Here is a 12,941-nt window from a genome sequence, read left to right on the forward strand (position 1 = left end):
ATCACTTCTATCACTTCTATCACTTCTATCACTTCTCCAAAATGCAGCTTACCAGCCTCTTCTTCTACGTCCTCACGGTCGCCACCGCGGTGTCAGCTGCTCCGACCCCGACAGACCTTGCCGTTAGGTCACCTCCAACCAAACTGCCTTCCACGATCCATGGATTTCCACCCAACGACTGGGAATGCAAGACTAGCCAGACAAAGCCCACGAGTATGTGCACTGATCCTGGATGTTCACAAATGGTGCGCTAATCAATCGCAGCCCGAAAGTTCTCCGCCGACTACATCAAGAGAAGCACCGAGTATGCACTCGAACTCCGCGACAATGGCAACAACAAGGCAGGAAACAGCAAATACCCAGAGTACTTTACCAACCCGGAGAGTATTCCTGGCCTGGAGGACTACAAGGGCCAGACCAACATTGATCACTTCCCCCTCAACTATGACGACAAGACGGTATTCACGGGCGGCACGCCAACCAGTGGCGCCCGTGTCGTCTACCAGCATGACGTTGATTCTGACGTGGCCACATTCATTGGAGTGTGGTCTCATGCAGGAAGGACCAATGGCAAGTTTGAGAAGTGCACAGAGAAGTGAGCATTATAAGTTTACCTGGCTCGCTGGGATGGAGGGTCTGCAGGAAGAGGATAGTACAATTACGCGCAAGCACTTTCTTTTCTTAGTCAAGATTCGCTCTTTTTTGAATTTCAAGGCGTGAACAGCCAACTGCCAACTGATAGACGGTTTCTTTGCAAGTTTTCAAGAATAGAATACAGAGCATTGCTGATATTATGCTGGACTGCTACACTGTTTCTGTTACTTGTGATATTTACATCTCACTCTACTACACCAATCCATCCTAACAGTGGAAATAGCTTTTTACGATATATTCAAGAGCGTAATATATAACCTTTACGCATTCTACGTAAGCTCTATAACCCATGGAACGAGATTGTATATAACGGACAAGATCTTAGGGTTTAAGGTCAATACAAATTCGCAAGGTAGCTAACATTCACGTGATTGCTGCTTCAAGAATGACGTAATCTAGTAACAACAGAAGTTGCTACGCTTACCTTCGGACCACTATCGTCTTCTACAATAACACTGAACTACTATATTTGTTTCCTTTGACTTGTTTGTCTCGACTTCAGCACCTAATCACACACAGTAAGCACGACCTACGATCGTGGTTCACATCTTAACCTCTATCCGCATCGCGCATTCGCAACAGAATCTGCATGTCACAATCATTGACCACCGCTAGAACCCGCCTGCGAGCTTGTTGCTCAGTCTCGCCACTCTGCCTCACAATGGTCAACTGGTGGTTGCGCATGAGTAACGCCAGCACAGCAGCAAATTCGACCTGCGAGAATTTGACACCAGGACAGTTTTGCGGTCCATCAGACCAGGGGAAATATGTGTCTCGTGGCGGCGTTATGAGGGACTCTTCGTGATTATTATTCACTGTGATCCATCGTAAAGGTCGCCATTCGAGTTGGTTAGACCAGTGCTGAGGGTGTGTATGGACTGCAAGAATGCTCGGGCTAGTATTCGTGTTCGCTGGGATGAGAATCGAGCGGTCGCCAACCTGGAGACGACGCTGAGGTGCGGAGCTAGTATGCTTTGGAAGTGACATGATGGGCGGAAAGAGTCGGAGTGTCTCAAGCTGCTGCGAAGTTAGCGAGAAGTAGAAGAGGCGGATGGGCACATACGAGGACAGCGCGACAGCGGATCAATCACGGAAACATGCGGCCGTACTTCCAGTCAGCTTCATCGAGTGCTACTGCGCGCAGCTCCTCGGTTACCCATTCCTGCACTTTAGGTTCCGTTGCGAGAAGAAATAAACTAAACGCAAGAGTGTTTGCAGTAGTGTCGTGCCCGGCGAAGTTTATAACGAAGATATTCCCGTAAATATCGTCCATTGATAGGCCCCATGACTGTTTGGGTCCTTCAAGACTGGCTTCATGGGTGTTCAAGGCTCTGACAAACGATGTCATGAGACCTCCTGCACCCTGTGTACCTTGCTTGAAGGCTGTCATTTCCTCCTCGAACATCTGCTCAATATGAGTCTTATATTCAGTCGCTGCTTTACCAATGCGCTGTAACGACTTTGGGAAGATTGGAAGAGATAGGTAGCGGTGCGGGATCAACATAAGAATAATGATATTGTCGAGCACCGTCGATAGTACATTGCGATAAGAAGACGTCGAGTCAGTGTCTGCTTTCCCAGCGCGCGAAGACCGGAAGTTAAAGGAACGTCGGAATCCAGCAGCTGCAAGAACATTCAAGGACAGAGTGCGAGTATCTTTGGCAACGCTAAAGATGCCGTCAGTGGCGTTTTCGGGAGTAGTCCACGACACAATCATCTGCCTCGTTTGCTTAAGAGACTCATTCCAGACAAACTTCATCACACTCTCGTTGAACGGCGCAGCCAAGACCTTTCTGTGTCGGGGCCATTCGGACAGGCTTGCCGTGGAGATACAAGGGCCATACACCTCAAGAAGCTCTACGACTTATTTAGTCCACACATTGCGGATAGACGACACCAATCCTTACTGTAACTCTCGGTCGGACGCACAAAGTCTAAACGCCGTGTAAAGATATCGTGAATGGCCTCTGAGTCGCACACCTGTATGTGAATGCCACGAGGGGTTACGCACGCGAATATGGGCCCATAGCGCAGATGGGAGTCGGCCTTGTCGATGAAGAACCAGCCACGTCGCATGTACCGAACGAATTCTGGCAGCAAGAAAGGAGGCAGGAGGTCGAGAAATTTGAAGAGGTGCGGCTCGATAACTGTATAGGGAATGTTCAGAGAATCTACGGGCAGTCGTACAAGAGGGATGCCCATGGACGTCGCGCGCCTGTAATTGCACTCCAGGCAGATGAGGCTCCATACGAAGTACAACGCCGCCAAAATGAGCAGATATTCAAGCATGATTGTGACTACATCTTTTTGCTAGAACATGCTACAAGTGAGGTAAAAGGGTAAATGCCACTTTTAGTAAGTAAAGAGATTATTAAAGAGAAGCCGTTACTTGGAGCGTTGTCGAGGTCTGATTTTAGTGCTTATAGGCTGGGGCGTTGTCTTACATGATTAGGTCTCCAGGCGATACAGGGATACCAACGAAGCGATGTGCGATTGATCCAATAGAGGAACTCTTCAACAGTTACTCTGAACTTGTCGAGACTATTGCGCGGCCCGTTGATTGTATCTGAGATTCCATGAGCGTTATCTGCGCAGTAAGGCGTTGCCTGGATGACGAAGCGACTGGCGGGTGAGCATGTCCATCATAGCGTCTTCCGTTGAGTTGCTTGCGAATGGGACCCTACAGCTGTGAAAAAGGTTTTTGAAGCTTCATGGCTCATTTGTGGAGACATTAGCCCCTGTCGAGAGGGCACCTTCTTTTGAGCTTGAATTCAAAAATATGCCTGCTCCCTTTTATGGGATTAGCTATCGTGCTGTTTAGAGTTTACACATATTTTCCCACAATCTGCTGAGAGGTCTGGGTCTGCTTACAGGCCCGCTTCTCGCACATCTTTTCTGCCTTTGGCGGCGTGCCGCGCCGCAAGCCCCGTAAACTTCACCCATGCATCGCTTAGTCTGTTGGGAGCAACATCATGCAGATGCTACGTATGGGTATTAACGAAAACCAAGAGTGACAACCAGTCTGGCTATGTGAGATTAGTATCGTAGACTGCAACATACAATCCCCAACGCAGCAACAGTTACTGAGCTTCCTGGAGCACTCAACAATGGAACGGACCTGCTCAATGCGGCCACGACAGTTTTCAAGACTAGCCACTAGCATGCTTCGAGACATTGGACGCACGGGTCGGACTCGTGTAGTTTGTCGTTGTGGCCTGTCGATCTTATCACAACTGAAATAGCCACTCCGCGCAGTGCGTCATACGTGTGCGGTCGGGTGGCCTCGAACACGGATGACGGTGGGAGAATGCTAATTTAGGTGAATGAGCAGCGTGTGCTTGTGCAAGCTCGAATCTAAACTTCTCAATCTATCTAAGTCTTCAGCAACGGGACTCTGGCTAAGAACAGAGAAGACAAAAGGCGCTCAAAGACGACTCTGCTACACAGTCGTGACCTGCATCAGCATCATCCTCGCTTCGCACAAAGCCAGAGGCGCAAGTAAGATACAAAGCACATTTTCCCTTCCCCGCATGAGCCTCTCCTGCACTCGGGTACCCATTCCACCACTCAGGCATCTCTGTCGCGAGAGAGATATCAGCGGTGGGCACAAGCCCTTGCTGCAAGCCCTGGCTGCTCATCTAGATCGAAGCCGTCGCCGCAGGAGCAGCATGTCAAGTTGCCTAGTGGGGACTAGCCGCCCCACAAGCTGGACCCTGGCCTGGAAGGGCATCGACGTCACTCGCCAAGCCATGCCATCATACCACTCCGCCTGTCCATTAAAGCGAGAGGTGTTGCGAGATCACGTTCAATATCACCAATTTCAAGATCAAGACATTTGTTCTGGAACTACGAGCCTCTAGTACAACGCAACAACTTTACAGGAAACCTGGAAAAGGTACGATTGCCCACTAACGCACATTCCCTGCAAGTTTGTACCTAACGAGAGATAACAGGGAAATCTCATCCTACGAAATAAACGACCAAACAACAGGCTTGCTAGCACCGCCAATCTCTCGCCCAGATTCTCTGTTGAAGCTCCAGATTTCACGTGCCTGGCACCTTCCCGTATGCTTTCAATCTCCAGCACGAAAGCCCCTACTGACACAACTGATGTAGTTCTAAACCTCTCGAATTTCGTCACCGAGTCCACCATGAGCGACCAGTCGAACCTCCTCCCGCCGTCTGATGGCTCCTTTGGCGCTTTCGGACCCATCACACCTTCTGGCCTGACACCCAACACACGCTCAGAGGCCGAGGCCGCCCTCACACACAACAGCATTGCCCAGACCGATTCGGCAGCTCCTGACTCGTTGTCGTATGGAGGTACCAGCGGGCGCAACCAATACGGTACAAGTGAAGACGGCACTACCGAGGCGCAGAAGGCCTACCGCCGACCAGGCGTTGTCCGCACGAGCTCGGCGAACTACGAAACAGCACTCAAGCGTGCACAACAAGAATCCGTCTCTTCAAATATGTCTACAGATTCCAACGCCACTGATACAATCACGGGAGCCACTGTGGCCTCACCCCCGTCAACGTCTACACCTTTCCCGCCGCCCGGCCAAGGTGTGGTCCCACTGAATTATGGTGTTGGTGCTACTGCAGCAGACCCCATCAAGAAGACACGTTCGAGGGGGCTCAGCTTGAGCACTTTGGCCCAACAACAAGGCTGGAATGAGCAGGACTACAAGCGCATCTACAGCACCGAGCTGATGGAAAAGCCCAAGGACGAGACTGGGTACGACTCGGAAGCTGGGCCTAAGCCCAAACCCTAAGGTCTACGAGTGTCCTGGCGCTGGATAGTGTATGTGCTGCCAAAGCCTTCACGGTGCTCTTTGCTATGAGGGTGTCACGCAGGAGCCATGTGATAGACATGGAACACACCACATACCTGCCGATGTATGGTGTAAGATCACAAGAGATAGGTATGGCGTTAGGGAGCAGATAAAGGTCTTCACCCAGCACATGAATTCTGCTGACTGCAGACTTACAATAACAATACATGATGTACCAGGTCAGTTTATCTTCCACAGCAGAGCTAGGTGTAACAAATATAAGAGATCATCAGCCTGACCTATCTGGGTCGGACGCCCACTTCCCACAGTCTAGATTTACAGTACCGAAACACCGAGATGCCTCACCACCACTTTGACACTGCTGCGGCCCCAAACAACACGTCTTATCCCTGCACTCCTGATAGCACGTCTGCTCTCTACAATCGTCCCTACACAACTGCCTTCCTGTTGGACTCTTCCTGTGCGTTTTCCCACACTTCTTCTCGCATTTGCTATGCAATTTGCCCAGGTTGCATGTCTGCAAGCACGTGTCGCGGAATTGATTACATTCTTGAGGTAGCTGCATCAGACGCTCTTGTGCCGGGGACATTGGATGCGTGACGTAGTCGATGTCAGTATATGAATACTCTAGATGCGCACAAGATCGACCAGCGTGGCAGTGACGTGGTGTCTCAGACCAACAGCGTTTGACGCAGATAGAGTCCGGTGCCGACTCGGGGTTTGTGCAATCCGTAGTAGCCAAGCAATCAAGTGTGGGCGGAAAACAGGTGTTGTGTATGCATTCTACCCACCGCTTGACGCAGTCTTTGCACTCGGGCGCTTGACCGAGAGGTACTCGCTGCGTGCGTGCGACTAGGTCTTTGCATGTTCGGCGCTCGCATTGTCCGCCTGCGCGACAATGCATTGGGCCATTGACACAAACCTCCAGCTCGCAGTTGAAGTCTTCTTCGTTGCTCGATGTACGTCCAGCATTTTGGCAGGACGTGTATTGCAAGTGACCGCCCTTTGTCGCACAGCCTTTCAATTGCGTATGCGGTGCTTCGTCAGCATGGGGGTTGTGATGGCGGCGACATGTAGCGAGAGAGTCCTGGCAGTCCATGCAGCTTACGGTAGTGGTAGAGTTTGCTCTCTGACGCGCTTCGAGGTTGGCTTTTTTGTTGAGAGCAGCTTCGTGGGCGGGCTGCTGGAGGTCGCAGAAGGCACAACTATTGCACAGCTCGGCGGCGGCGCAAACAGTATCTGCGCTATACTGGTGGGAAGCAGTCTTGTGGATCCACTTCGTACTATCGCCATCCCCCTATAGTTGTCAATGGTCTTGCCAGGTTTAAATTGGGTTTTGGACATACACCCATAAGATAGTGGTATGCGTCATAGCAAGCTTTGTCGCAGCCCTGCACTTGTGGTATTCCGGAGCTAGACAAGAAGGGTTCGACATGAGCCCATAGAGGTAGGCCGAAGAGGATACCGAGCAATATGAGGATGTGCATCGTGATTGATCTGTCGTGTGGAGAGCGTTTAGCACAGTGAGAAGTACGAAGAAAGTAGTGTGACTCGCTACCAAAAGAAATGTCGGCTTCTTACGCAAAGTGTACCAACACCTCTTTCACCGCAGCGGAACTACCTGATCTGGATAGACTAGACATCTCGTAGATGAAGGCATGGCGTGTTAGTCTTGCGACGCGTTCCTTCCATGGCTAATCTTGAAGGTGGGTTTGCGACTTAATTCAAAGGGTGATTTGCGTACGGACCTCGACAGGGACGGTGGTGAAAGATTAAGCCGTTTCTATTCAGACTAATCACTCGGAAATGAATCAGAAAGGTTCTCTGAAGAGAATCGTACAGGCTCACACATGTGCAGGGTTTTGGGGCTCTTCCACGCGTAGCTTATACCGATACCGTAGAAGCATACAAAGGAAGATTCGCATTGTTGCTATGCCTTTTTTCCTACTGTAATTACCTATCCCTCCGCGATCGACTTTCACCTCCAACACATACGTAGCTAATGATACTCTCTCATCTCATATCAACTCCTTCCAAGTACGTGCACGGCCACCAGTCTCTCACTCACCGCATTGCCCCTCTTTCGTATATATAAACACTATCTACCTACTCTCAACCTTCTATCCTCTACTACTCTCACTCCAAGCTACAACTAAGATTACTCAACCACTACAATGCGCCTCCTCAAGTTCATATCGCTCCTCGTGGCGACTGTGCCGGTCATCGTGTCCTTCACCATACCTCCCCCAGACGGATTATGCCGCGAGGGTGCCCAGCGATGCCACAAGAACGACCTGGAAGAATGCAACGCGCAGGGACAGTTCAAGCTCATGCAAGCGTGCACCAAGCATCAGGTCTGCACGATCAGCAAAACCGGTACCCACGATCGGGTCGGATGCCTTTCCTCTCAGCCAACGAGCATTCCTGGTCCAGTGACTCCTACAAAGCGATCTGAGAGTATCCCTGCGCCTGAGATGTGCCACGACGTTGATCAGCAGCGCTGCATCACCCACGGGGACGGGAAAGGTATCGAGAAATGCAGCAAGAAACATCAATGGGTCATGGAGAAGGTGTGCCAGACACCAGGATCATGCATAGAGCACGATGGACAAGCCGTGTGCTCGAGCACTCGACCTGTGTCTCCTCGAGGACATATTCCAGAGACATGTGTCACCACCGGTTCAAAGCGCTGCAATGGCATCACCATAGAGGAATGCGATGTAGAGCACAGGTGGATCAGCAAGGAAGTCTGCTACAAGACAGGAAGGTGCGAACAGCAAAAGGGAGATGCATACTGCCGTCCGCGTTTCTTCCCTCCAATGGCTCTCGAACCCTGCACATCCGGAGAGCGTACGTGCGACACCAACGCGTACATCCTGATGAAGTGTGGGGACGACCATATCTACACTATCGAGAAGAAGTGCACCACACCCGGCGACTGCAAGATTGATGGCCCAGGGCAAGCGCACTGCAAGCAAGGGGGCATTGATCCGCCCATGGCTAAGCACGACGAGCTCGTGTGCAAGTCCAATGGCCTAGCATGTGAAGAAGAGGGCTAGCATATCTTCCACAACGGTACATGACAATAAAATCCGGAGTTCTAAATGCCCTCAAGTAGTATGTTAGGGTATTCTAAGAGCACGAAATACATCACCTAATTATCTCCGCCTCAAATTAGATCCAGATATGTAGAGACATGCCGACTGAGTGACCTGTCGTGACGCGTTACCTCCTCCTTAGCGCCACCCGAGTTTAGAATGTAATACCGAAGTCAGTGCACGTCTCCGACCTATGGTGCATTCCCGCAATCACTAGTATCATATGACTGTGAGCCGAAATGCGGGAAAGAATTGCAACGGATGAATTATCTCAGTGTGGTATATAATTTATCCAAGACACAAACAGAACCAATGCTTTCTTCGTAAAACAATTCAACACCTCGAAGGGCCGAGTTCGGTAGTCAAACAACCCCATAACCGAATGCTACAGACTCGCTGTGTCTATCATAGTTACACTACACTTTCGACGCTTCATCTAAAGGCCTCAGACATGACTCTGGAAACCAGAATGATAGAAACTTGTCTGGTAAAGCTCTCTGCTCTTCCGATGCCACCGAACTTAGCTGGTATTTACAGGTTGCGGTGTCTGGCATGATGCCAGCAACCGAAAACCTCACCCAGCCAGTGTAAGAATGAAAAGCTTCCACTTCTTGGTGCATATCGTAACTTGAAGTCACCTGACTACATCTGCCTGAAAATAGCGTTAGCCATGTGAGCACGGTCATACCGGCCTAGTAGCTACTTACCATCTTTGATACGCGAACTTTCGTCACTGAAACTATCATGACGTGCAGTTCCTTCTAGATTCTTTGCTGGCCCGAAACTTATAGAATAAGTTCTTGAATGGGTGAGAACTTCAGAGTCTGTGTCGTTGTATCGCGTCCGAGTGTGGGCCAACATCGGGATCTTGCGAAGCACGCTCATAGCCCGATCCGCCGTCTTCAAATTTGCTACCTGTTTCCAATCAACGTAACCTTTGTTGTCGTCTTTAGGGTGTGTTTGCTCGGTTACGCCTAGATGAAGTGTCGGGGCATGGTAGGCGGTGATGAATGCGGCATCGGGGATCTCCCGTGGCGTTCCCGCTGCTTGACTATGTTTCATAGTCAGTCGGCGAAGTTTGGATATGGATGCGCCATCGAGGACAGTGCCCTTTGGGTAAAATCGCTGATACGCTATAACTCTGTGACATTCCAGTCCTTCGTTTGTACAGCGTTGGCAAGCAAATTCTTTATAAGAACAGCCAGCGCCTAGGAATCTTGGTTCTGTGCTCTAGCACTTTTCGTCGGAATCGTGGCACGCCTTGCACAGGTCGCTATAGAAGCTGTCAGAGGCATCTCTCCAATCCCAGGCATGTTGAACTAGGATAGTGCCCCAAAACCTGTTCCATCCGGGTTGCGTTCTCGACATGTGAATTGAAGAATGTTTTGCGGCCGGCGCTTGCTCTACACTGGTCCCTTCATCGGCTGTAATGACTCCAAAGCCTTGGGCGAGGTTAGGATTAGGATTGACATTGATAAGGGTTGATTTCCGTGATATAATCTGCTTCGCACCACCTATCTTAGACGTTTTAAATATTGGGGGGCGTAGTTCTGCTTCGGTAATGGTCAGCTTCCCGCTTTTGGTCACCTCTCCACCAGAGCTGTACGGCACGTAACCGCCACACTTCCCGACGCCTGTGAGTTTGGGTCGTTCCACAAGTTCGTACAAAGACATAATATTCAGCTGCTGTGCTGCTATCAGAAATCAGAAAAATTATTCGGACGGAGAACTTTGATAAGTAGCCTGAAGGTAGTGTGGCTGAGGCACCGGTCAAAGTTCACAGCCCCGAGGCTGTGCCGCATGCCAACACATCATTATTAACGAGTCGCCTTCGCGACTCCGCCAATAAAGCTTGCTCTTTCCAACAAAATTTGACTGAGATGCATCGTATTTCGATACTCTCAACTATTCTCTGAGGTTTATATAAATTCTTCATTGCGGGCTGCGTAGTCCTCGTGACATATTAATCCGATAATATATGTATACCACCACAGCATCACTCGGCCAGACAGCTGAGAGACGACCGTGGAAATATGTAGGCTACCGCGGGTTCTGCGAATTTGTCGACTCCGACCATGACTTCTTTTTATTACGTCGCTTTGGTAACTTGAGTGTTCGAATTCTCCTCGCTCTTCAGGATGAACTTTGCGAACTCGAGGCACAACTTCAAGTCTTAGAAGATCTACTGTCAGACCCAGCGGCAGAAGATATTCACAATGGCTCATTCCGAGAAGAAACCTCAGAAGCGCGACTAGCGCTTATACGGGAGATCGATCGGAAGCTACGATCATTCAGTAAGCACCTTTTGAGCAGCATTGCTCTGCTCCAGTCTCAACCGTTTTAGACGAACTAGTCTTGCAATACTCTGAGCTTCGCGCACGGCCCAGAGTCGCTCGAAAGGACATCAACAGCGTGTCGAATTGGTTCCACAACCACAAGAATGCTATACACCCAGACGAGGCGGCCTACATTAACTCACGTCATGATCTTTTCTCCGTGGTATCAAGAAACAAAACACCATTACGGCGGCTTTTGGAGGTATCCCCTCGTTTTCGACTTGCGCGCTTATGGCGAAAGCCGTCAAAGATACAAGACGAAAATATTCACTACTCTTCGGAGCAGCGCATCGACCTATTCGTCAACATGATCAACACCACATTGGGACTGATTATGCTTATAGTTCCTCTTTGGATCTTGGCTTTTGTTGATAAGACCACGTATCGCTTGGCGATTATTACAACCTTTCTGGTCTTCTTCCTTTGCTTAGTATCCTTCACAACTGTCGCAAAACCCTTCGAAACTTTAGGGGCAACTGCCGCGTAAGTCGAACTCTTCTTTCAAAGATTTGGAATGAAGCTAATCAGCTATGTAGGTATGCCGCTGTACTAGTGGTGTTTTTACAGGTTGCGACGTAACAGAGCGCGAGGGAGCATCTCTCCCACAACACGCTTGCAAAGATGACGTCGATTTGGAATAAAATCATATAAATCGAAAAGACCTAGTTGTTCATGTCTCTGTCTTATAAAAATAAGCATGTATTAGCTCAATGAACCTAGAGCTTTACTAACCCTAACTTAAATTGCCATGCCTAATATTCGCGCTTGAGTCTTTCTAATCATGACGGATCCTTGCAAAAAGTATATAAACAAACAATCTTTACTCTTGTTACAGCTGCAGGCAGTTGCATAAGGGAAAAGCTTCAACTAGTACCTAAATAACGGAATTTACCGTTACATAGGCACTGTAGCTAGCACACTTAATTAGAGATTCGCTTCACGTCCTCGAGATCTTTAACGTAGGCGAAGAAAGGTAAACCAGGGGTAACTGAATTAAATATGTCTAGTCTAGTGCAAATACCGCGTGAAAAGTATAACTCCGAACAAAATCTCAAGCGCTACCAAACCCCTACAATGCGAAAGTTTGCAATGCAATTATGAATGAGTGACAAAATTCAAAGCAACACCAATCTGCCCCCAGATCCTGACTGACCCTATCCTCTAAGCCTGAGAGCACTGGAAGGTGAAACCACCAAGCCAGATCGGCACCGCCTTGGTTTTATCTCCATCTAGATCCACAAAGTTCTTGGCGCGTCCGTCTAGCTCAATCTTCCAATCCCTCACATTGACATTGACCAGGGTACACTTGCTGGTATCCGAGAACTTGGTGAGCTGAGCCGAGGTGCCGAAGATGTTGCCTGCGCTGTCAATGGCAGTGCTGCGGAAGAGGTCAACCACGTTGCGCGGAACGTTGTCGACGGGTACGGTGGCTTCGGCGTTCGCACCGCTTTGGTCGTTGAAGATGCGAATGGTGATTTGGGAAGCGGGGGCAGGGAGGGCGCTGATGCCCGTGGCAAGAGCGAGAGTGGTAGCTGCAGCGGCGATGGTGAACTTCATTTTGCTAGGTTTGATGGTGGTAAGAATAAGAAGTTATTGCTATTGGATGAGATAGGTTGAAAGTGGTAGTGAAGATTGGATTGATGATTGAAGTGTTGTGATGGATGTTGATGGTCTGTTTTTTCGTCAAAGTGGCAGCTCTCTTTATACAATGACTTCCACACTTTTCAGATGAACATTCTCAGGGCTCCGATGTCTCTGCTGTCTCTCAACACTGCCCCTTGAGGCCATTCCGACTCGTGTTGTGAGCAGCCACTTCAGCCGCCTTCGGGTTCAGCACCGCCTTGAAATTGCTAGCTGGCTCAAGGATACCGCCCAAATTGCTACGATAACGTGGTATACGAGACAATCTCCCCATAATGCAAAAGCTGTTCAGGGTGTAAGCGTGATTCTAGTGTGGAGACGTAGGTAAGCTTATGCATAGCCATGCTGGTGGGTGGCCCAATCGGAGTGATTCCGAGCCTATTCCGGCTCCAAGAATAGATCAAAAAACTACTTCA

General features: G+C 49.5%; 7 protein-coding genes across 7 annotated transcripts; 4 read left to right on the top strand and 3 right to left on the bottom strand.

The window, feature by feature from the left end:
* Positions 1–41: 41 nt before the first annotated feature.
* K460DRAFT_400478 (uncharacterized protein) lies at positions 42–599 on the top strand (the record flags this gene model as incomplete). The annotated part of the gene is made up of 2 exons (XM_040936331.1): positions 42–213; positions 265–599. 2 exons carry the CDS (start codon positions 42–44, stop codon positions 597–599), a joined length of 507 nt encoding a protein of 168 aa, XP_040792977.1.
* Positions 600–1,203: 604 nt separating this feature from the next.
* K460DRAFT_273059 (cytochrome P450) lies at positions 1,204–2,943 on the bottom strand (the record flags this gene model as incomplete). Its single annotated transcript, XM_040927849.1, has 3 exons — positions 1,204–1,618; positions 1,752–2,511; positions 2,562–2,943. 3 exons carry the CDS (start codon positions 2,941–2,943, stop codon positions 1,204–1,206), a joined length of 1,557 nt encoding a protein of 518 aa, XP_040792978.1.
* A 1,480-nt stretch (positions 2,944–4,423) lies between these two features.
* Positions 4,424–5,749, top strand: K460DRAFT_327257 (uncharacterized protein). The gene is made up of 3 exons (XM_040930658.1): positions 4,424–4,549; positions 4,608–4,719; positions 4,771–5,749. The coding sequence occupies exon 3, from the start codon at positions 4,806–4,808 to the stop codon at positions 5,427–5,429; it is 624 nt and encodes a 207-aa protein (XP_040792979.1). The 5' UTR covers positions 4,424–4,549; positions 4,608–4,719; positions 4,771–4,805; the 3' UTR covers positions 5,430–5,749.
* A 1,471-nt stretch (positions 5,750–7,220) lies between these two features.
* Positions 7,221–8,665, top strand: K460DRAFT_422869 (uncharacterized protein). Its single transcript, XM_040938187.1, has one exon. The coding sequence runs from the start codon at positions 7,625–7,627 to the stop codon at positions 8,507–8,509; it is 885 nt and encodes a 294-aa protein (XP_040792980.1). The 5' UTR covers positions 7,221–7,624; the 3' UTR covers positions 8,510–8,665.
* Positions 8,666–8,964: 299 nt separating this feature from the next.
* Positions 8,965–9,610, bottom strand: K460DRAFT_400484 (uncharacterized protein; the record flags this gene model as incomplete). Its single annotated transcript, XM_040936332.1, has 2 exons — positions 8,965–9,200; positions 9,256–9,610. 2 exons carry the CDS (start codon positions 9,608–9,610, stop codon positions 8,965–8,967), a joined length of 591 nt encoding a protein of 196 aa, XP_040792981.1.
* An 838-nt stretch (positions 9,611–10,448) lies between these two features.
* On the top strand, positions 10,449–11,463 carry K460DRAFT_327258 (uncharacterized protein; the record flags this gene model as incomplete). The annotated part of the gene is made up of 5 exons (XM_040930659.1): positions 10,449–10,842; positions 10,893–11,127; positions 11,229–11,251; positions 11,316–11,367; positions 11,421–11,463. The coding sequence occupies exons 1-5, from the start codon at positions 10,527–10,529 to the stop codon at positions 11,461–11,463; spliced, it is 669 nt and encodes a 222-aa protein (XP_040792982.1). The 5' UTR covers positions 10,449–10,526.
* Positions 11,464–11,863: 400 nt separating this feature from the next.
* Positions 11,864–12,441, bottom strand: K460DRAFT_301447 (uncharacterized protein; the record flags this gene model as incomplete). The annotated part of the gene is made up of 1 exon (XM_040929871.1): positions 11,864–12,441. The coding sequence occupies one exon, from the start codon at positions 12,439–12,441 to the stop codon at positions 12,046–12,048; it is 396 nt and encodes a 131-aa protein (XP_040792983.1). The 3' UTR covers positions 11,864–12,045.
* Positions 12,442–12,941: the final 500 nt, after the last annotated feature.

Source organism: Cucurbitaria berberidis (genome assembly GCF_010015615.1).
Source record: "Cucurbitaria berberidis CBS 394.84 unplaced genomic scaffold K460scaffold_1, whole genome shotgun sequence".
Lineage (NCBI taxonomy): Eukaryota > Fungi > Ascomycota > Dothideomycetes > Pleosporales > Cucurbitariaceae > Cucurbitaria > Cucurbitaria berberidis.